General features: G+C 49.4%; 1 protein-coding gene across 2 annotated transcripts in view; it reads left to right on the forward strand.

Moving 5' to 3' along the window:
• The window catches only part of INPP5D (inositol polyphosphate-5-phosphatase D), a 95,542-nt gene that overhangs the window by 64,446 nt on the left and 8,527 nt on the right, over positions 1-22,569 (forward strand). For both annotated transcript variants that reach the window (XM_070422421.1, XM_070422422.1), the window contains exons 12-24: positions 670-866; positions 1,316-1,433; positions 4,283-4,379; positions 4,813-4,951; positions 6,550-6,658; positions 6,836-6,924; positions 10,004-10,085; positions 10,649-10,738; positions 13,030-13,143; positions 14,438-14,520; positions 16,992-17,079; positions 20,655-20,804; positions 21,642-21,738. In XM_070422421.1, coding sequence (XP_070278522.1) covers positions 670-866; positions 1,316-1,433; positions 4,283-4,379; positions 4,813-4,951; positions 6,550-6,658; positions 6,836-6,924; positions 10,004-10,085; positions 10,649-10,738; positions 13,030-13,143; positions 14,438-14,520; positions 16,992-17,079; positions 20,655-20,804; positions 21,642-21,738 — 1,453 coding nt within the window. The remainder of the gene's footprint in view (positions 1-669; positions 867-1,315; positions 1,434-4,282; positions 4,380-4,812; positions 4,952-6,549; positions 6,659-6,835; positions 6,925-10,003; positions 10,086-10,648; positions 10,739-13,029; positions 13,144-14,437; positions 14,521-16,991; positions 17,080-20,654; positions 20,805-21,641; positions 21,739-22,569) is intronic.

The following is a 22,569-nucleotide window of genomic DNA, read 5'->3' on the forward strand; positions in this document are numbered from 1 at the left end:
ATGAAAAATAAGTAGATATAGGATGCCCAATTAAATTTGAATTTCAGACAAACAGATATTGCATGGGATATACTTATTCTGAAGATTATCTGTTGTTTATCTGAAATTCTAACTTAACTGGGTGTCTATCTCCCCAAGCTGGTCTGGAACAGAGTCAGGCCCACCCCGTCCTGAAGCAGTGGATAGTCGCCCAGCAGCATCAGGAAAGGAGGGAGTGAAGGGGCGTCTACACACCCTCACATCAGACCTTGGCTGAGATCTCTCTTTTGCAAGGAAGCCATTGTTGTCTCCCAACCGTAGGCTAGAAGCCCCATCCCAAACCTGTCAGCCTTTGGGGTCATCTTGACAACAGAATGTATATTCCTCAAGGACTGTGTCTCAGTTCCCAATGTGGCTTCAAAGACCAGCTGGTGTTTGACCTCATGTGCAACTAGTTCAAGACACCATGTGGAATCTTCTATGTTTCTAGTCCTTGAAACTTCACATTATCTTTAAAAAGAAATGTATCTGGGGATGATAGTACCTAGTTCTCCATCTAAGGTATTTTGTTGGGTGGCCTGAATGGTTTTCGTGTCTGTGAGGCTCCCCCACCCCAATCCTTCCCCCACCTCTGTTTGAATTCTTCTGATGTACCTATGACTCACTTGGTGTTGGGTTTTGCTGTTGAAGGTAACGCCCCCCCTCCCAAGAAGATCACGTCCTGGTTTCTCTCCAAGGGGCAGGGGAAGACGCGGGATGACTCTGCTGATTACATCCCCCACGACATCTACGTGATTGGCACCCAGGAGGACCCCCTGGGGGAGAAGGAGTGGCTAGAGATACTCAAAAACTCCTTGCAAGAAATCACCAGCATTACTTTTAAAATGGTGAGCAGCTGGCCACAGCCCCAGCTGGGACTCCAGGGGAGTGGGCTTTGCAAGGCCGGCCAGGACATCTTAGAGGCAATGGTGGGCTCAGCATGTCAACTCTCAGCTTACAAAGTTGCCCGGGTGCTCAGTGGTTCTCCCCTACCTTCCAGGGCCAGCGAAGGGAACCTGTATTCAGAAATTGATGGGGCCCAAGGGTGTTGCTGAAAGTGACAGGTTCCTCCCTCTGCCCTACCTGTGCTTTACTTCATTGAAACTTGGTCAGTCCCGGCTCTCATCTTTAAGATACTCTGTGTCACCCGTGGGACACCCTTAGGAGTCTCCCAAAGTTTAGGGCTTACAGACAGGGAACTCCACACCTGGGAGGTGAGGACTAGGTGTGAATCTCTTGCTCTGGGGTCAAGCAGTACGTCCTGGCCGAGAGTCACACCATTGTCCTCCCCCATCAGATCGCCATCCACACCCTCTGGAACATTCGCATTGTGGTGCTGGCCAAGCCCGAGCATGAGAACCGGATCAGCCACATCTGCACCGACAACGTGAAGACGGGCATCGCCAACACTCTGGGTGAGCAGAGAGGGCCCCCTTATTCATAGCAGGCTCCTGCCAACATGCCCATCCATCCTGTCTGGCCCCACTGGGACGTCCCCCGATTAAAAACAGAGTCTCAGATCCTGAGACCCCCTGGTCCTGGGCAAACTCATCTGGGTCGACACCAGCACTCCAGGGATCTGGCTGACATGCAGGTTCTGACTTAGCAGGTCAGGTGGGGCCTGACTTCCTGCATTTCCAACCAGGTAGTGTCAGTGCTGATCCATAGGCCCCACCTTGAGTGTCAGGGACCTAGGGGGGGCTCAGCACATTTACTATGAAGGACCAGAGAGTAAATAATTGAGGATTTGTGGGCCATATGTCACTCCTCGTCCCCACTGCTGTCACACAAAAACAAACACAGATGCATGAAATGAATGGGAGGAGCTGTTCTATAAACTTTATTCATAACACAGGCTGTGGTCTGGAATTGGCCACAGGTGTAGGTTGCCGACCCCAGTCTGGATCTAGACTGACTCGGGTGGGATGTGACTCTGAGCTGGTGGGACTCATTGGGATGCTTCAGAGAATCGAAATAAGAGCAGAGGACCCCATGAGTGTGAGTCTGTGGGTGTATAAGTGAGTGTACACATGCATCTATCTGTGTGATTCTGTCTGTGAGTGTGTGTGGCAGGTGCCCCACGTGGGTGAGGGCAGAGGTGAGGGCGAGGCCAGCGGTTTCTGGGGTTGGAGTCAGGGACAGGACAGTCTCAGAGAGAACAGGAAATAGAAGAATTTTTGCAATCCATCTTGACAAGCTCTCTCAAGTTTTCTGCTGACAAACCGCACCTGCCTGGGTCTACACCCCCTCGTGCCTCCTTCCTTCCTGTCTCAGTAGCTGCCCTGTCGTGAAGCCCACGCCCTTCCACTGCCCAGGAACCTCTTTCTAGTGCTTGCTCCGTCTCTGCTGGGCCACCCACCTCCCCCACCTGCCCCTTCCCAAAGGGATGGTCCCAGTTTATCCCCAAGGCCCTTGCAAAGCTCATGCTCTGCCCAGGGGCTGTCCAGCCCAGACAGAAGGGGAGCCATGTGGGGGGTTTAAATTTTCTCTTAGCCACGTTAATGAAAACAGGCAAAATCAATTTTTTTAAAGTATATATTTTTATTCATTTCAGAGAGGAAGGAAATGGGAGAGAGAGATAGAAAGAGATATTTTAGGCTCTGCAGGTCATGCAATGTCTGTTGCACCCACTCAGCTCTGTCTATGGGTGTGGCCATGTTCCAATGAAATGTTGTTTATGGATTCCGAAACTTAAACTTCATATCATGTCAATGATGAGAGAGAATCATTGAACGGCTGCCTCATGCACGCCCCTTACTGGGGATCAAGCCCACACCCTGGGCATGTGCTCTTGACCAGAATCGAACCTGGACCCATCAGTCCACAGGCCGACGCTCTATCCCAGGGGTGGGCAAACTTTTTGACTCGAGGGCCACAATGGGTTCTTAAACTGGACCAAAGGGCCGGAACAAAAGCATGGATGGAGTGTTTGTGTGAACTAATATAAATTCAAAGTAAACATCATTACATAAAAGGGTACGGTCTTTTTTTTGTTTAGTTTTATTCATTTCAAACAGGCCGGATCCGGCCCGCGGGCCGTAGTTTGCCCACGGCTGCTCTATCCACTGAGCCAAACCAGCTAGGATCAAAGACAATTTTAATAATAAAGTTTATCAAGCCTCATACATTCAAAAGATTGCCATTTCAATAAGCATTCAATAAAGAAAATTATTAGAGTTTCCACTCCGTTTTTCTTACCAAGGCTGTTAATTCCGATGTGTCATTGGCACTCAGGGCTCATCTCAGTTTGGATCAGCCACGTTTCAAGGGCTCTGTACGTAGGCTCATAGCTGCTGTATTGGGCAGACCAGGTTCTCAGACTTCATGTATCAAAATCACCTAGAACAGAGGTTGGCAGACTTTCTCTAAAAGGTCAGATCATGAATATGTTAGGCTCTGCAGGTCTCTGTTGCACCCACTCAGCTCTGTCTATGGGTGTGGCCATGTTCCAATAAAATGTTGTTTATGGATTCTGAAATTTAAATTTCATATCATTTCAATGTGTCACAAAATATTCTTCTTTTGATTTTTTCCAACTCTCTAAAAATGTAAAAACCATTTTTAGCTGGCGGTGGACCAGTGTTTACCCCTGACCTAGAAGACTCGGCAAACCCAGAGCACTGCGCCCCACCCCAGATCCAGCAGGTCCAGGGCAGGGCCTGAGAATGTGTACTTCCCACACATCCCCGGGTGATGCTGATGCTGCGGGGCCAGGGAGCACACTTTGAGAACCGCTGGTCTAGAAGAGCGTAAAACTGATAGAAAAAGAGGTGGTTTAGGTGCAGGTTTTGGTCTCACAGGAACCTGGAGTTAGCTGGGTGGAAGATCACCCTCCCCGGCCCCCGCCCCCGCACCGCCCCCCCCCCCCCCCCCCCCCGCACCCCTGGCTCCTCCTCCTCCTGAGTCTTCTTCCCACGGCTTCTGTCTGCTTTCAGTGTCCTGCCTACGTGGCCTGTGTGGTGACTGAGAGCCCCTTCCGGGGAGATGCCAGGATGGGTTACACTGGCAACCTCCTCCCTCGGCCCTTCAGAGAACCCAAGGCTGCTGACCATCCTCTTGCTTTCTTACTCCGCTGGCGGAGAGTCTCATCCTCTAGGCATTCCCCCCTCCCCCCCCCCCCCCCCCACACACACACAGGAAGCTGTTTTGCTTCCTTCTCTTCCACTTTCCCACACCTGCTTCCGCCCCTCTTTCTTACCTTGATGTCCTGGTAAGCGGCAGGTTTGCCTGTTTGACATTCTGACTTCTTTCTCCCTCTCTTCAGGGAACAAGGGAGCCGTGGGGGTGTCATTCATGTTCAATGGAACCTCCTTGGGGTTTGTCAACAGCCACTTGACTTCCGGAAGCGAGAAGAAACTCAGGTAATAAATAGCATTTGTTCCCGAGAGCCTGTGTCAGGTTTTCTGCCCAGACAGACCTCACGCCTCTGATAATGGCTTTCCCCGTGGTCTCTTCAGAGGCAACTGCAGCTCAGTAGTGACCCCCCGTGTGGAGGAGGGCAGAGCAGACATTTCCTGTGTCATTAACCGAATAGACACCCGAATACCACCACTTCTTTCTAAAGGGGAGAACCTCACCTGGGGCACACTGACAGATGCCCCTGGGTCGTGAAGACAGCCATCTAGAACATTCCCATTGAGCACATGCTCCCGGGGCCCGGGCCGTGGTCTCCTGCAACAGGGCCAGAAATTCAAGTCTCGGTCCCGCCACCCCCTTCCCCCACGCCCCTCTGATGTCCCACCATGGTGGAGTAGGGAGCCCTGTGCTAAGATGGCTGTTTTGTCATTTAATCAGGCGAAACCAAAACTATACGAACATTCTCCGGTTTCTGGCTCTGGGAGACAAGAAACTGAGTCCCTTTAACATCACTCACCGCTTCACCCACCTCTTCTGGCTCGGGGACCTCAACTACCGTGTGGAGCTGCCCACCTGGGTAAGGAGCTCCCTACCCGCTGGGGCTGGGGCTGCGCATCTGGGTGAGGAGCTGTCTGCCTGGGCCTGGGGCTGCCCACCTGGGCGGGGAGCTTTCCATTGGGTGAGGGGCTTCCATCTGGGTGACCAGTGTCTGACGGGCTGGCCTGCATGGGACAGAGGCTACCTTGCATTGTCTCAGGGCAGAGGGCCACAGAGACACACAGACCGAGCTGGGCCAAGGCAGCTACTCCACCTCTGGGACTCAAAGCTGTTCCCATGGCGGAGTGTCCGCCTTTCTTATGGGTTGCCTGTGCTAATGCCTAGTTCTCACATGCCTGTCCCCGCTGCCCCTCCTCACCACCACTCTGCTACTCTGTCCTCCCGCTGGCGGGCCACACCCCTCAGCCTGCAAGTCCCAGGTCTCCAGGAGAGGCTAAAGTCTGATTCGATCAGCTCAGTTTTCTCCCCAAATCACAGGTCACTATCCAGCTCAGGGAAGCCATTCTCTAAGTTATATGCCCACCCCTGGTCCAGTGAGCAGTGGTCAGAGGGCCACATGGCACAGATGCAACCTTGTACCCTCGGGGAGGGAAGGGGGTGGACAAGCATGGCCACTGGCTGCATCTAGAACCAGATGAGGTTGTTTCCATGTTCCTGGAAGGAAGATGGAGCAGGAGCCAGACCTAGGAGCAGAACCAAGCCCGTCTGCCCAGAGACCTTGGTTAACTGCCTGTTGTGTCCGCGTCTAGCTGCCATCCTTTGAGGGGTGGCAGTGGTGGCCGAAAGTGACCTACTTTTACAGAGCAGAGAGAGCCCTGGGGCACAGACAGGCCAAGGAAAAGGCCTTGGGCCTGTTACCGATCACTGACAAGGCTGGAATTGAACCTGGACCTTCCCACTGTCCCACATCCCTTAGCTGCCTCCCCCTCCCACTGCCACAGCGGCTCTGCAGAGACTGGGCAGCTTGGGGTCCATCCTGATTCCCTGACCACTCCCTCTCCCCTCTCAAGGTGCTTCCCATGGCCCCTTTCCTCCTACTGAGCAGGCAGATGGGAGAGAGGTGGATATCACAGTCTAAGTGGCTGTCACAGCCATTCACTCGCCAGGAGAGGACCAAGTGCATTGGCCAGAGCAGAGGTAACAAGTCTTGGGAGAGAGGACTGCTAGTTCCCAAGGCCAACACATCCCCTGGATGTCACACCGACTCCCTGGGGTCCCAGCCCAGATCACAGAGGCCCAATGGGATTTCACATCCTTTCATGGCCTTGCAACAGGCTCGCTCAGTTCCCAAAGAGAGAGCACTAGAGACATACCTACCTACCTAATGAAGTGTTAATAAGATGATATTAAGAGACAGTATGAAAAAATAAAATGCCCCTCAGCAAATTTGGAATAACCAGGAACTTATGTTGTCAGGTTGATATTTCACTATTGCAGGATTTTCCCTGTAAAAATGGTTGAGCTAAGAAGCACCAACCCAGCAACCCCAGGTGGGGGCTAGGGTCTGGTGCAGCACCAGGGCTCTGGGGCCTGGTGCAGTGGGCAGCGGGCGATGGCGTGCCTCCTGAGCATGTTGGTGAAGAGGGGTGTCTCACAGTGGCCATGTCCTTGCTCCAGGAGGCAGAACCCATGATCCAGAAGATCAAGCAGCAGCAGTACGCAGAACTCCTGTGCCACGACCAGCTGCTCATGGAGAGGAAGGAGCAGAAGGTTTTCCTGCACTTCGGTAAGAACTGCCATCCTCCCCGGGACCCTCTCAGCCATCATTCTGTCTCCCCTTCTCCCCAAATATCCTCACGGGGCGGGGAAGAGAAGGGGAGGATTATGCCTGGAGGAGAAGGAAACTAGGCCAGATGTGAAACGTGGAAATGAAAGCTGAAACCAGGGTTTTGTTTGGTTTCAGAGGAGGAAGAAATCACATTCGCGCCCACCTACCGTTTTGAAAGAATGACTCGGGACAAATATGCCTACACTAAGCAGAAAGCCACGGGGGTGAGTCCTCATAGACCCCTCCCCTGCCCTCCACCTCCACGCTCCTTGTACATCTCACCGCTCTTGTGTCTGTTCCTATAAAGGTGAACAGACGGATGAATGTCCTTTTCCATTAGGCAACAAGAAAAAGAAGAAAATTGGAAATCTCGTGTAGATTGTGTCACAGAGCAAAAACCTCTAAGGAGAGGCTTGGCAGCCAGATTTAGACACTGTGAGGAGTTAGACTCATAAATCCTACAGTATTTGCCTTTTATCCAGGTACTTGAAGATTCTGAGAGGACTTAAAGTGTTATTTCTTTAACTGGGTTCTGAAGCTCACTTAGCAAATATATCTGCTAATCTGCCAAGTGATTCATCATTAAACAAGCTTCTTGCTGTGGGACTAATCGGAGTCTTTGTGGACTTATGAACATTGTATTTCTCCATGAGGAAATTCAGGTGCCAAACTTGATTGGTTATGGAATACCAATTAACATCATATGAGGCCACTTGTGTTCCAAATAACTGTGTTTGGGGAAAGCTACAATAAAGCATTTATTTATTTTTGTTTGACAGATATTTACTGATGACTGGGTACTCTGCTAGGTGATGGGAGATCAAAGAGGAGTGGGGTGTCTGTCCCCCAAGAGTTTAGAGTGAGAAAGACAAAACAAGATAAATATACTATATGACTGTGACAATGATGGATGCAGATCAGATTGCCATGTATTAAAAACCAGAAAATCAGAAGGCAGAGCTGGCTTAGAGGGATAAAATAGAGCTTATTTTTTAGACTTATTGTACAATATTTGTGGAAAATCTCAGAAAACATCCAGAAGGCAGTTAAAATACTAGATTGATGCTAGAGAGAGATGCCAGGGCTGGGTCATAGATTTGAGAGTTGTCGGCAGAGAAGACAAGGAATGAGCAGAAATTAGTACGGAAGAGCTAGGGACAGATCTGAGGGCCATCTATCTTCAGAGATGAGAGAAAGAAGCAGACAACAAAGGAGATGGAAAAAGTATGCTTGGTAGGTGGTGGGAAGACCGACCGCACAGCTCAGCCTCACAGACTTAGTGGTAACCAGTATGAAATGTGAGTCGAGAATGTGTGCCATTCACATGACCCTGCCTGAAGAGCAGGACTTATGGCTCAGAGTTTTCGGTAGACGTTAAAAGAACAGTGTGCGCAGAGTCTTAGAGATGAAATCCAGGCTGCAGGAGGACAGGGTAGCTCTTCACCAAGGCTGTGCAGATGAGTCACTGGTGGAGTTTTCAGAAATGCAGTTGTCTGGGACTCATCCCCACAGGTTGTGATGCAGTAGATCTGGAGTGGAGCCCCACTTTCCATGTCTTTGTGAAGCTCCACCAGTAATTCGCTGGGTGGCCAATGCTGAGAACTGTAAGGTTAAAGAAATGACAGTTTGGCAGAATCTATGAAATGACATATGCATCTACCCCATGATTCAGTTGTTCCACTTTGGTTTACACACAAGAGAGATCAGTACATTTGTTCACTGAAAGACAAATATAAGAGTGGTTATAACAGCTTTGTTTACAATGTCCGAAAACTGAAAACAACCCTACTTCCATTAACAGTAGAATGGAAGATTTGGTGTATACATACAATGCAATAAAACCACAGTAATTATGTGAAAGAATATATAAATGCAGCAACATGAGTGAAAGAAGCCAGACAAAAAGAGTATGTAATTTCCCCTTGAACAACACAGGGGTTAGGGCGCTGACCCTCATTCAATAGGAAATCCATATATAACTTTTGACTCCCCAAAAACCTAACTACTAATAGCCTACTATTGACCAGAATCCTTACCCATAACATAAACAGTCGATTAACACATATTTTGTATGTTATATGTGTTATATATTATATTCTTACAATAAAGTAAACTGGAGAAAAGAAAATGTTATCAAGAAAATTGAAAGGAAAAGAAAATAGATTTATAGTACTGTACGTATTTATTGAAAAAAATCCACGTATAAGGGACCTGTGCAGTCAATCTGTGTTCTTTGAGGGTTGACTGTATATTGGATGAGTCCATGTATAAGTTCAAGAGTAGGCAAAATTAATCAGTGGAGACATTATTCATAATAGTGTTCACCTCAAGGAGGTGATAGTATTGACAAGGAAGGGACAGGGAACCTTTTGTGATGAAATTTTCTAAACCTTGATCTGGGTAGTGATAAAATGGATGTATGCTAATGTAAAAATTCCTCAAGCTATACATTTAAGATTAGTACACTTTACTGTATGTAAGTTATACCTCAAGTCTTAAAAAAAACACCCACAAATGGACAGTCCAAAAGTAGAGGCAAAAAGAGAACATTCTTGAAAGAAAATTGGTAAAAATAAGAAAAGAAAAATATTGAAGGACGTGGCAAGGGTAGGTTCTTTTAGGATGAGTACCTTTACATTCTTAGGCAGAGGAGAAAGAGCTGGAACTTAAGGAGATAAGGATATTGATTAAAGAGGATTATTATCATTGCCAGGTTGCCTTGTTTACCATACCCAATAGTAGTCTTGCTCACCAGTATAGTCTTCAGAGGGCTTGTACACATTGTTTGAATGATTGGATGGGTAGCTGAATGTGTGGGTGGGTGAGTGGGTGGATGGATGGATGGATTAATGAATAAGTAGATGGGTGGTAGGATGGATGAATAAGTAGATAGGTGGATGGATGTGTGAATGGGTGGATCAGGTGTACTGGCCGGAGTATGTTATTAAAGGAAGTAGCTGGAAAAGATAAGCAGAGACTAGGTTGAAAATACTCATAGAGAGGTTTATCTGAGTTAGAAAAAATAAGAAAATATAAAAATACATGAGATTCTGAAATAATGAGGAGGATAAGTAAGGGAGCACAGCCAGGTGAATCAATCTTTGTTCTAAAGCTGGAGTCCAGGGAGTCTGAAAGTGTGGGGCATGGCAGTGGAATTGGGACTTGCAGCAAGCAAAAAGGGTTTAAAGCCACCTACGGGTAATTCCATAAAGAACCAACAGCAGATGAAGCCAAGGGTTATGAAGGCCACAAGTTCTTTTAAAGTTGCAGGCATTTTACATAGCTTGTGACTTTGATTTGCAGATGAAATACAACTTGCCCTCCTGGTGTGACCGAGTCCTCTGGAAGTCGTACCCCCTGGTGCACGTGGTGTGTCAGTCCTATGGTGAGTGGCATGCTGGAATCTGTCCATCTGTAAAATGGGAGAGCTCCCTACAGCCCTAGTCAGGTTGGTCACCTGAAGAAGTGGGTGTATCCTCAGTATTTCTAGAACTGTGTTCTCTCTCTTGCCCACTCCAAACTGCTCTACTGCCTTTCCCCTGGCTCCTTAAAAGAGTTGTCTACCCTCAGTGTCTACACTTCATCACCTCCACCCTCTCCTGATCCTGCCAGTCATTGTGGGATGGGGGGAGGTGTCATCTCTTTTACCAATGAGCTCAGTGACCTTAAACCCCCATCCCATTCTGGGCCATGAGCTTCTCACCAATACAACAGAGTGCTTAGACCATGAAAATATAGCATAGGCACATTTTAACTATGGAAGAGACAGTGTCACACACAGTTACTGAGACTTTTGAGTGTAGTTGTGGAAGGTCAGTGAAATGACAGGTGCAAAACTTCTGGAGGCTTCCATCAGTGTGAGTTGATTTCTGCTATGGGTTTGCCATCCTTGGTTTGACCAGAAGGGTTTCCCTTTCCCTGCTCAGAAATGCCTTCCCTCCCCTGCAGGCAGCACCAGTGACATCATGACAAGTGACCACAGCCCTGTTTTTGCCACATTTGAGGCAGGAGTCACCTCCCAGTTTGTCTCCAAAAATGGTAAGTGGTGGGCAGTGTCCATCCCTTCATATTCCACAAAGACAGAGGCTTTGGGCACTCATCTTCTGGTAGCAAGAGTCAATCGTCTGTGTTAGATGAAGGCCCCTTCTTCCAGCAAATCCACGGTCTGTTTATCTGGTTTCTTCATGTCCAAGCCACATCATGATTTCAGCCCAAAGCATTTTCTTGCTCTCTGTGGCAAATACATCAGCCTTTTAAGTCTTGGGTCTAACACAGTCTTTAAAATTGGGTAAATGAGTGTTTTCTAAGTTGTGGCATGTCTACCATCAAAGACAATCCTAGATGGGTCCTTGACACCATTTATTAGTAATGCATTTATCTTAATACATTTTAGGTTTATCTCTTCAGTGTAAGGCAAGCAACTCTGATTTTCCATTTAGTCTTGTGATCGATATTCTTAAATACATTTATGAAATTTTAAAAAGTGAGTCTAAAGAAAATTTAAGTCAATATTAGTGCAGCTTAATGGTAGGCAGAGATAATAAAAATGTGTAGATGGGATGAAATGACTGAATAAATAATACTTAGATTTACAGGTAAGTTTTCAAAAAACCAGCTTAGCCCTGGTCACCGGGCCAACCTCATCCTAACAGAGGCTGGTGTTCTCTCTGGCATGTCAAGCCCTGGGCCTAGGTGACTATGGAGCCATGTTATCACGTTCTCTGCCAACCCCCACTTCTGTGGGCAGCAGACAATCCAGACTCATTTATGAAGGCTGAGCAGGTGGCTCAACACAGGTTGGAAAAGCCTGTATCACTGTGTCCTTTGCACTGTGATGGGTGTAGATGAGGCTGCAGCAGTCTTCCTGGGACGCTTCTCCATGCTTTTGGGTCTAACATTCCTGGCCCCAGTGATGTGGCCTCCCCTCTCCATGCAACCATGACCCACCATCCTGTCTCCCTCCTAGCTCTGGCCACTGTGGCTTTCCAGAACCTTCACCTTTCCCCACCTCCCACCCATCTCCCCTTTCTCTGAGTTCCTGCAGCATTGATGGGTGGCCTCTGCCACTGCACCCTCGATGAGGACCCTCATTGCATCCTCAGCGTCAGGCTTGCTCTCCACTGGGACTCAGCCACTATACATGCTCATAAGCCCCCATGACCTGCATTGAGTGTTGGTTGAACATCTACCTAAGCAGAGCCTGGCCTAGATGCTGTGGGCTTAAAAAAAGAAAGGAAAGCTAAGCAAAATAAGCCAGGCAAAAACACAAGTACTGCATGGAATCACTTATGTGCAGAAACTTTTTTAGAAAGCAGATTTCATAGATCATGGAAACAGAACAGGATGGTGGATGCTGGGGGGTAGGGGGTGAGGGAAATGGGGAGATGTAGGTCAAAGGGTACAAACTTCCAGTTATAAGATAAAGAAGTTCTGAGGCCCTATTCAGCCTGGTGACTATAGGTAATAATACAGTATGACACTATTGTATACTTGAAATTTACTGAGAGAAGATCTTGAGTGTTCTCACCACACCAGAAACCCCCACAAACAGGTAACTATATGTGGTGATGGAGGTGTTCATTATCTTGGTCTTGGCAATCATTTCACAATGTGTATGTGTATAAAATCATCATGTCATACATTTTAAATATGCACAATTATGTTTGTCAGTAACTCCTCAATAAAGCTGAGGAAAAGAAAAAAAAAAACAGAAAAGAAGGAAGGATGGGAAAGACAGAGGAAGGGAATGTCTGTCCTTCCTCTCAGGTGGCTCAGAATTTATATGGCAGGAGAGAACACATGTTCAAAACCAGCCTAAGGATGTTTGCAAACGCATCTTCTAAATGAATAGCTTTGAGAGCAAGTTCTCAGCATGAGTGAGTGAAGAGCTCGAAGGTCAGGGTGCCTGAGGAAGGAAGAGCAGGGATCCCTCACAACCTGAACTTAGAAACGAGATGGATTTGGGTATTCAGCCGCTGAATCATCAGACAAGCTCTCTTTGTTGGAACAAATAGGGAGACCAAGGCAATGAGCTTCAGGGCATTGCCTGAGGCCACACAGCTCTAGTAGCAAAGCTGAGAGCAGCTCTGATCCTGGAATTCTTGGCGGTTCTCACTCTGTCCCCACCAGTTTGTGATTTGTCACAGGGGCTGTTACCACCATGGGGACACTCAGTGTGGGTGGTGGGACTTTGGGGAAAACCTCTCTTCCCCCTGGACTCTGACCTTTCTGGACCCCAAGAAAGAACATGTTGGGAGGCTGGGGCTGATTTAAAATGCTCCATCTCCAGGCACACTGTGGAACCCAATCTCTGTTCTCACCTGTTCCAGGCCCCGGGACTGTCGACAGCCAAGGGCAGATCGAGTTTCTCAGATGCTTCGCCACCCTGAAGACCAAGTCCCAGACCAAATTCTACCTGGAGTTCCACTCGAGCTGTTTAGAGAGTAAGGGGTCGTTGGGCTTCCTTTGGTTGTGGCAGGCACGACTCTGAGTCGTAATGATTCTTTGCCCCATTTCTTCCCTCTGGGATGGACTCAAGGGGGGTCTGAGAAGCAAGGCTGTAGATGGAGGACACAAGGGGACCCCTATTATGTAGCCTGCGTCTAGTGGCCCCAATATTTCTGAATGGATTTCAATTCCCATAATGGATCGTGGAAGAGATCTAGAGGTCACCTTGGCTTTACAAAGAAGGAAACTGAAGCAGACCCCTGCTGCTCCAGGGACAGGGCAGTCACTGATACACTGATCCCTCAGCCTTGTAGGCAACTGGGCAGCTGGATTCTTCCCTTGCCCCTCACGGCAAAGAATAGCCCACTTGAGGGTCCCCCCAATCCAGGTTCTGACTCAACCAGAGGATCCTGAGTGAAGGTCCAGAGGTACTGGAGGCCAGCACCGGCCCCGAGCTGCCTATTCTCTGTCCTACACCACAGGCACTTTCCCAGGTGATCTGCAGCATCTGAGAGCAAGCTGGATATGACCAGCCTCCTCTCTGCCAGCAGTTAGCACAAAACTTCTAGGCATGTCATCTAAAGCTGTTCTGTGTGAGAAGACCCATGTGGTGTCTAGCTCTCCTCACTGAGATGGTCCGGGTAGTGGTGGTGGTAGCAGGGGTAGAATCAACTCCATCATAAGAGGTGACAGGATGATGGAAGCTTCCAGAAATCGGGAAGAAGACCTGAGCCCCCAGCTGCAGGCTGTCCCACCCCCGACTCACCTGGGCCCAGTCCTGGTGAAAGGCCCAGCTTCTCCACAAACTCTCTAGGTCCCAGTTCACCCAGCAGGGCCAAAGCTCTTCCAAAAATTATGAGGATTTTCATGTGGGTGTTTTTAATAAACTATCGAGACATTTGCATGCATTTCTATGGAAACAGCATATTCGAAGAAGCTTAAATTAGCTTTTCAAAAGGCTGCTATCTTGAGTGGCGTGGGAGAGCTGTCATGTTTCCTAACCTCCTTGTCTGAGAAGTGATGATTTCTAGTTGCCTGGTTTGTTGCACAGAGGAGCCAAAACGGAGGGAAATCTGATTGTCCTAAAAATAACTAGAGCCCATTGGCAAATGACCATCCCCTACACCAAAACAGAATCCCCAACAAGCCCGACTCCTAAACGATGCTGTGGCCCCTACAGAGATAAGAGGCAGACAGTATCTTCATTGATCCAGTGGGCCGGCCCTGGGAGTCTGTTGTGTCTGGTTCTTATTTTGTCCTCTGAGAACCAGCCGTCTTGTCCTCCAACAGGTTTCGTCAAGAGTCAGGAAGGAGAAAATGAAGAAGGAAGCGAAGGGGAGTTGGTGGTGAAGTTTGGTGAGACCCTTCCAAAGGTAATTCAAGGAGAGCACACTCCCAGGAAAGATTTTGCAATTACCCAGCCAGCAGGGTATTTGCTGGATATTGCTCTGGGGGATATGACCAGAGGGAATGGGCATTCCAGGGGCCAAATGTGGAAGAGGCTCCACAGACCTACCCACCTCTGGGCCAGCTCCCTTTTAAGGTGGTTTGTGGCTCGCTTTCAGCGATGATTAAACATGAGCCTGTGTCTAGTGGCCCCAATATTTCTGAATGGATTTCAATTCCCATAATGGATTGTGGAAGAGATCTAGAGCTCACCTTGGCTTTACAAAGAAGGAAAGTGAAACAGATCCCAGAGAGGTTTGTCCACGGTCACATGATTTTAGCGACAGACCCCTGAGGCCCAAACTTCCCTGCAATACTCCTTTGCCTGGTCAGCCCCAGCTCGGAGGGTCAAGTGAAGGTGTAGAAAGGAGTCCATTGGCTCCTACACAAACACTGAATGCAGAGAGAACTTGCTACGACCATGACCCGTGTGAGCGGAGGGTTATAATTAAAAACATGTAGGCAAAACTTAGTGGGAACGCATTCATGTTTATTGCAGAAAAAAATGGTTTTCTACCTGAAACCCAGGACTGTTTTTCTGATGCAAAATTTATGGTGGACACATCTGGATGTTCATGCTGGGTGCACAATGGAGAAGGACCTGCTTCTTTGTCCCATAACCAGGGAGGGGTGCATCGAGGGAAGGTACAAGGCTGGGGAAATCTATCACGTGGGTGGGAGTCTCAGGCTTCCCCTGGAAGTTCCTCAGAGGTGCCATCCGAGATGAGGTTTGAAGGATGACCTTTAACAGGTAAAGGGAGCCATCCTCTCCCAAGGCTCAGGTTTCAAGGGCTGGGCTGCCCACACTGACATTAACTGTTGATTGGAACCAACTTTTGGGCCACACACACAAAGGCCATATCATCTCAGGAGCAGAGGCCAATGCCTGAATCGCAGTCTCCTAATTCAGGTACACTCTGATCGGGGTCCTCCATGAAGCGGGAGTGAACTGTCAGGGTCCTGGGCTGTTTTCGGGTACTGACTCCTGGTGGCTTTGGCTCCACGGTGACATCCTGCCTTATCCACCCTCCCCACCCTCCTGCGTCTTCTCCCAGCTGCTCCCAGGCAGCACCCAAATGGTTTCTTTTCGCCTTTGTTTGTCGGGAAGGATATCAGCATCCCAGTCCCTGCAGCACACTGTCCACTTCCGAGACCTGATGCTCCTCCTGTCTCTATCCCTTCCTCTCTACCCACCACCACCTCCCCAGGGTCTCCATCCCTCCTTTCTTCTTGCTAAAGCATCCTGATTCCTGATGAATCTTTCTGGAATGCCCACCTCAGCCTGGCGTACCCTTCTTTATCCTGTCCATTCTCTGCTGTCACATGGGATGAGCCCAAGCTCCTCGGTGTGGCTCCCAGCCCCTCCGCCATCTCCAGCCTCATCTGCTCCCCCAGCACCTTGGGGTCTCATTCCTTCCTGCTCCCTGAACGCTGCCACCCACCTCTCTCACCTCCTCTCTCTTCATCCTCTAAAACCCCTTTAGGACACCTTGACACTCTCTCCTGCCTCCCTCCCCGCCCCCACCATGGTAAGTGTGCACCCACAGACATTCCTCAGACACCAGCCCCTTGCTCCCGCTGCTGCCTGAGAGGGCAGGGTCTTCCTGCATCTGCTGCACTGGCCCAGGGTCAAACTTCGAGCTGGCCATCATGACAAGTCAGTGAACGGAGTGATTGGTGTGGCTCTGGGACCCCAGAATGCCTCAGAGCCCCACTGCAACATTTGTTCTGAAACTTTCTGTCATCAACATGGCACCAGGCCTGCACCAGGGGTCTCTGTGTAACTGTGGGTGGGAAGGAAGGGGACAGCCTGGAGCAAGATATTCGGGGACTGGGGACCTGTGCCTGTCATCCTTCAACTAGCTACAGGACACTCCAGACCCACCTGGGCGCTCTGCGTGGGTGGACACAGAGGCCCCTTCTGCCCAGATGGGCACAGCCTTGTGGTGCCGCCTTCCCTGCAGCCTCCATCCTGGGAGGGGCTGAGGGAGAATTGCGCCCTGCTGGGGAGACTGCAGTGGGAGTGGGTGCATTCAGACTTGGTTTCTGGTCCTGTCCCATTTGCTCATCAGCCTGGCCCCACTCCCAGGATCCTGGGGACTGCAAAGGAGGGAAGGGAGACAGAAGGTGGGGCATTCTTGGGGTCAGGCCCTGTTCCTGGGGCCCGGAGTGCAGTGTGATGGAAGGGGACAGGAAAGGAAGCTAATCCCGCCTGGCTGTGTAGGGGGTACCCATGGGCTCCTTCCTGCTCTCTGGGCATGAAAAGCAGAGATTCAAATTTGTTTAATGACAACATCTACAGGCCTTGTTTTCTCCAGCATCCCCTCCTCTGGGCTGGCGACCCTCACCCGCCTGTCCCCAACTTGTCACCTCTAATCCCATGCCCTTCTCTTTGCAGCTGAAGCCCATTATCTCTGACCCCGAGTACCTGCTGGACCAGCACATCCTGATTAGCATTAAATCCTCCGACAGCGACGAATCCTATGGTAAGGATCCCACAGGTGCCATAGGTGCCACACCTGCTGTTGGCTGGTGGCCTCTGATGTAACGGGGCATCTCTATCACAGAAAGCCCACCTGCCTTTCCCCATCCTACTCTCCTGCTGATCCTTCCTCCACCTCAGGGCCGCAGGCGGACAATAACTCCTCAGTCATCCTTCTTGCCCCTTTGGGCTTCTGGGAGTAATGACTAGTAGCCACAGCCCCTCCCATTTACTAAGACTTTCCTGTGTCAGCTTCTGTGCCCAGGGCTTTGCAGGAATTTTAAAATTTAATTCTGACAAGACCTTATGAAGCAGACACTATTCTCCCAATTAGTCAATGAGAAAACTGAGGCTCAGAGAGGTTAAGTGACTTGCCCACATCACACAGGTAGGAACTGGCTGAGCCCTTATTGGAACCCAGGTCTGCCCAGCATTGCTCAGTGCTCAGGCTGGTGGCCCCGCCAACTGTCCTACTGGAGAGACTCTGTCTTCTGTAACGTCTTCAGCCTGTCCATGGCTCCCACCCAATGTCAGGTTCGCCCTTACACTTGGCACATTCAGGGTGGCTACAGCATGGAGTGAGAGGGGTAATGGCCAGAGAGAGGAAGGCAGAAGCCAGATCAAGCAGCTCCCTACAAGCCAGGCTAGCGGCAGACACTTTATCCTGGGAGCAGTAGGAAGCCATCAGAGAGTCAAATAACTCAGTAATGTGATCAGCTTTCCATCTTACAAGTATGTGTTTGCAGTGATCAAGATGAGAGAGGAGCCCTGGCCGATGTGACTCAGCGGTTAGAATGTCAGCCCATGCACCGAAGGGTCATGGGTTCGATTCCTGGTCAAGGGCACATACCTGGGTTGCAGGTTCGATCCCTGGCCCTAGTCAGGGAACGTGCAGGAGGCAACCAATTAATGTCTCTCTCACATCGATGTTTCTTTCTCTCTCTCTCTCTCTCTCTCTCTCTCCCTCTCCCTCTCCCTCTCCCTCTCTCCCTCTCTCCCTCTCTCCCTCTCTCCCTCTCTCTCTTCTGACTCATTCCCCCTCCCGCCCAGCTTTCCACTCTGAAAGCAATGGGGAAAATATCCTCCAGTGTGGATTAGCAACAACAAAATCACAAAAAGATGAGAGATGAGGGGGCCAGAGTGAAAGCAGTGACAGTAAAAATGGAGAGGACAGGATAAATTTGAGAGGTGTTAAGAAGGGAAATGGTTGCCCAGCTGGCATGGCTCAATGGTTGAGCATTAACCTATGAACCAGGAGGTCACGGTTCAATTCTTACCCTAGCTATGGGCTCCATCCCCAGTGGGGGGAGTGCAGGAGGCAGCCAATCAATGCTTCTCTCTCATCATTGATGTTTCTATCTCTCTCTCCCTCTCCCTTCCTCTCTGAAATCAATTTTAAAAATTTTTAAAAAAAGGAAAGAAGGGAAATGGTTTGGCCTTGGGAACTGAGGCAAGTGGGTTGTTGAGGATGACCCCACACTTCTGGTTTGAGCAACTGGGTTAATGTCTTGTTTCCTGATCTGGGTCAGCTGTGGTGAGGAACAGGCACAGGAGGATGACAAGGCACAGCCAGGGAAGTGGGAGGTCAGGCAGTGGCATTGGGGACACTGTCAGAGTTGGTTTGCAAAGAAGGCAAGGTTATGATAGCAGATGTGCCGAGAGACCCAACAAAATAAAAACCAAACAGCGGTCCTTAGACAGAGTGACTCGGGGACCATCCACGTACTTGGAGAGGCAGTGTTCACAGGCACTTAGGCGAGAATGGCGGTGAGGAAGTAGAGGGTGTGAGGCAGGTGAGAAAGTGAACCTGGTCCAGGAAGGGGGTTTGTTTTCAGTGGAGGAATTTGAAGGTGCTCAGTGCTGATGGTGGAAGTCAGGAAACAGAAACAGGCAGAGACACGAAGGGTGCCTGTGGGTGTTGGTCACCCCTGTGCAGGCTCTGCCAAAGCCCTGGGACTTAGGTACAGTCACTGCCCTTGTTTGCAGAGGTGAGGACATGAAGTGACTTGTTCAAGGTCATGTAGCTACTGCGTGACTTTGACAAGCTACTGTGTGACCTTGGACTTGAACCTAGGCAGCCCAGCTCCAGAATCATTCCTTTTACCCCTTCCTAGTGTAGCACTAGAAAAAGGGTCCCCGAGCCAAAGCAGGGGTGGGCAGAGCCTGGGGAGTGTTCTGGCTCCAGATCTGAATCTCCTGTCCTTCTCAACGGGGCAAAGAGAAAAAGGATCCATGTGGATGCCGGAATGTTTGAAGGTTCAGTGGCAAGAAACAGGAACTCAGGTCTGATGGTTCCATTTCCTTGATCAAATACTGTATTATTCCTTTGTTTGCTCTTTTTGATATTCATACTCACAAACAGCAAATCATAATAATAACAAGGAAAAAAATCGACCAGCAGTCTCATTCCCCTCTACAGAAATCCTTTTTATTTTGGTTTCACACTTCTATCCTCATCCATAGGCATAGGTCCTAGATTTCTAGATTTCTAATCATCACAAAGATACCATTTCTATTCTGCTTTCCTCGCCTCATATTAGATAAGACCCATTTTCCACAACCCTCCTACATGGTCTTTGTGATTGTGGCTTTTCATGGCTTCATAGTATTCCATGGATTTGCTGTAGCCTCATTTTTCACAGTCGTCTTTATTACTGTTATTGAGGCTCTGTCAGTTACTTTTATTAGTGTTACCAATAATGCTGAGATGATCTCTTTGGGGACATTTTTATGTTCTTCTGAAGCTACATTTTTTTATTCTTTTGGATCATCTTTTCAGGATGAGTTCCATATTTGCTGGTCAAAGGGTATACATATGCCCGTGATTCTTGGCCCTTGTTATCGAACCGGTTGCCGGAAAGACTGTCTTGCCATGTGGACCTTGCTACGTCCCAAGGTCCAGGTTTCCCTGAGCCTCGCTGGCGCTGGGTATTTTTCTTCCTTCTGTTTTGTGCTAAGTTCATGTCTGTGAGAGAGCCTCTTTGTGCTGCTTCATTTGCATTTGTGATGGCTTTCGAGGCTGAATGAATTTCCATTTATTGAAATTAACCAGCTACAGTTCTCTTTTGTGTGAAATGATTGTTTGGGTGACCTGACTCTTTATCTGCTGGGCATTTAATTTTGAGGAGTTCCTCCTGAGTTCAGATAAAATCCCTGCTTTGTGAAGCTGACTGCAGAGAATGGTCCCAGTCAATCATCTCAATTTCCTGTGGTTTTTTTCCCCTCTATGTAGAAGTTTTAAACTTTTATATTCTCTTACCTGCCAATCTTATTTTGTCATTTCTGACATAGCTTCAAGCCTTAGAAAGTTGTCATTCCTCCAGCCAGGAGATTACCTATGATTTAACTTTTTTTTCACAGCAACTCATCTACATGGAGTTCATTTGCTATAAATTTTGAGATGTTTTCCCAGATTGCTGAGGGGTTGTTCTAAAATGTTTATTTGATGATCCCTGCCTTAGCCATCATCTTGAATGACTGCCTTTGGTGGTAGAACTAACTCTCCAGGCCAAATTCATGGTGTTTCTCCTGCAAAATGGCAGGGTCTTAACATTACTGTTGTCCCCTCCGTGTCCCCAGGCGAGGGCTGCATTGCTCTGCGGTTAGAGGCCACGGAAACACAGCTCCCCATCTACACGCCTCTCACCCACCATGGAGAGATGACAGGTCACTTCCGGGGGGAGATCAAGCTGCAAACCTCCCAGGGCAAGATGAGGGAGAAGCTGTATGGTAAGTGGCCATGACCCCCCACCCCCAGCCCTCGTCAGCGCTGCGGGTTTAGACAGGAGTGAGGGTTCTCTCGGCAAAGCTGTTGAATATTCTCTCTGAGAGTCGGGCATCGTCCTTGTTTGGTAGATGGGGAAACTGAGGCATAGAGAGTTTAAGTAATTGACTGAAGGTCATATACCAAGAAAGCAGTCAGCCCAAGGTGAAGTGCAGGTTCACCCAGTGCCAAGCTGAGATTGTAAATGAGATGGGGTTCTGCCTCACGTGGACAGTGAGACAGCAGGGCTCACTACATGTGGACCCTCTGGCACCCTCGGCTCCTCAGAGGGCGCTGGGCCATCAGGGGTGCTGCCTCCCATGGATGTGGCCCCCCCTTCCGCCCTGTGGGAGCTCCTTTCTCTAGCAGGACTGTGGGTTGGAATGAGGAGGTGTCGGCACCTCTGCAACCACACGTCAGTCAGAAATGAAGACAGGGTCCCAGCTGCCCACAAAGAGGTTGGCTTTGGTACTGGAAGCTCTGCTGGAGCCGCCTTCTTCTGTTTTATTTGGATCTGTCCAGAACAACTGGCTTGTTTTGTCCTTTGCCAACACCAACAGGTGGGAAATGTCACATGAAATGACCCCTCTGGGTCACATGTGTCAATTCTCCTCCTCTGAAGCTGACAGGCATAACTAATCAATCACTGAACTCACAGGAGGTGTCAGAATCTTGCTTAGCCTGCCTCCCCAGGCAGCAGTATTCACCGTCCGGCTCTGGCATGTCAACGGAAACCTCTGCCATCCTGGCCCAGACCTGCACGCTGGGCCCTCACATGCTTCTTCCTGGCCCTTTCCTTGCAGACTTTGTGAAGACTGAGCGGGATGAGTCCAGCGGGCCCAAGTATCTGAAGAGCCTCACCAGCCACGACCCCATGAAGCAGTGGGAACCTGCCTCCAGGTAGGGCAGGGGGGTTGCCAGGGCTTCCCAGACTAGCTGGCCTCACAGACCCAGCACCAGAGAGGGTAAGTGGAGCACAGAGAAACTGAGCTCAGCCAGGAGAGGCGCTGTCCTGACCACAAACCCATGTCTCTGGGGGTTAGTATGACTGCACCAGGCCTGGTGACTCCTCTGTGTTGGAAACTTCAGTTCTGTTCAACAAACATGTTCTAAGCACCTACTATGTGACAAGTTCTAGAGAAACCAAGGCAGATTAGGTGCCATCCCTGACTTAGGGACTCATAGCCCCACCCAGGAGAAAGCACCTGCAGAGATGGCTACGTGGAATGGTTGCCGTGTGTCCTGGGGACAGCAGTCTTGGTTCCATGGCCACAAACCCCATCCTGTTCCTAGGGGAGAGGCCACTGGGGGAAATGAACGCAGGCTGCTCTTGGCAGAGACTGGGCTGGCAATAACCCGGAATTTAGAAAAGTCCCCAATAACAGAGTCACCCCAGCTCTGACATGATCTCAAGTCCCAGAAAGAAGCCCAAGGCTGTCATGGTCTCTTACCTCCCGAGGGAGCAAAGTTGTGCTGTTTGCTGAGCGAAAATCCAAAGCCTCTGCAGAGCCCCATGCGCTCTGCCCCTGCTGGTCCCCACACTGCCTGTCCTCCCAGCCAGCCCTTGCACACGCCACCCACCCACTCAGAACACAGGAGCTCACGTCTCCAGCCCGTTCCTTCGTCTATGTCCAACCTCTGAGGGCTGTAGCCATGGATGCTAAAGTATTCCCACTCCATCTTTTTCTCCCACTGTTACCCATCAATGAAAGCATCACAGCTCTCACATGT

Source organism: Myotis yumanensis, unplaced genomic scaffold, assembly GCF_028538775.1.
Source record: "Myotis yumanensis isolate MYYU_CA2020_CCGP unplaced genomic scaffold, mMyoYum1.0.hap1 SCAF_8, whole genome shotgun sequence".
NCBI lineage: Eukaryota > Metazoa > Chordata > Mammalia > Chiroptera > Vespertilionidae > Myotis > Myotis yumanensis.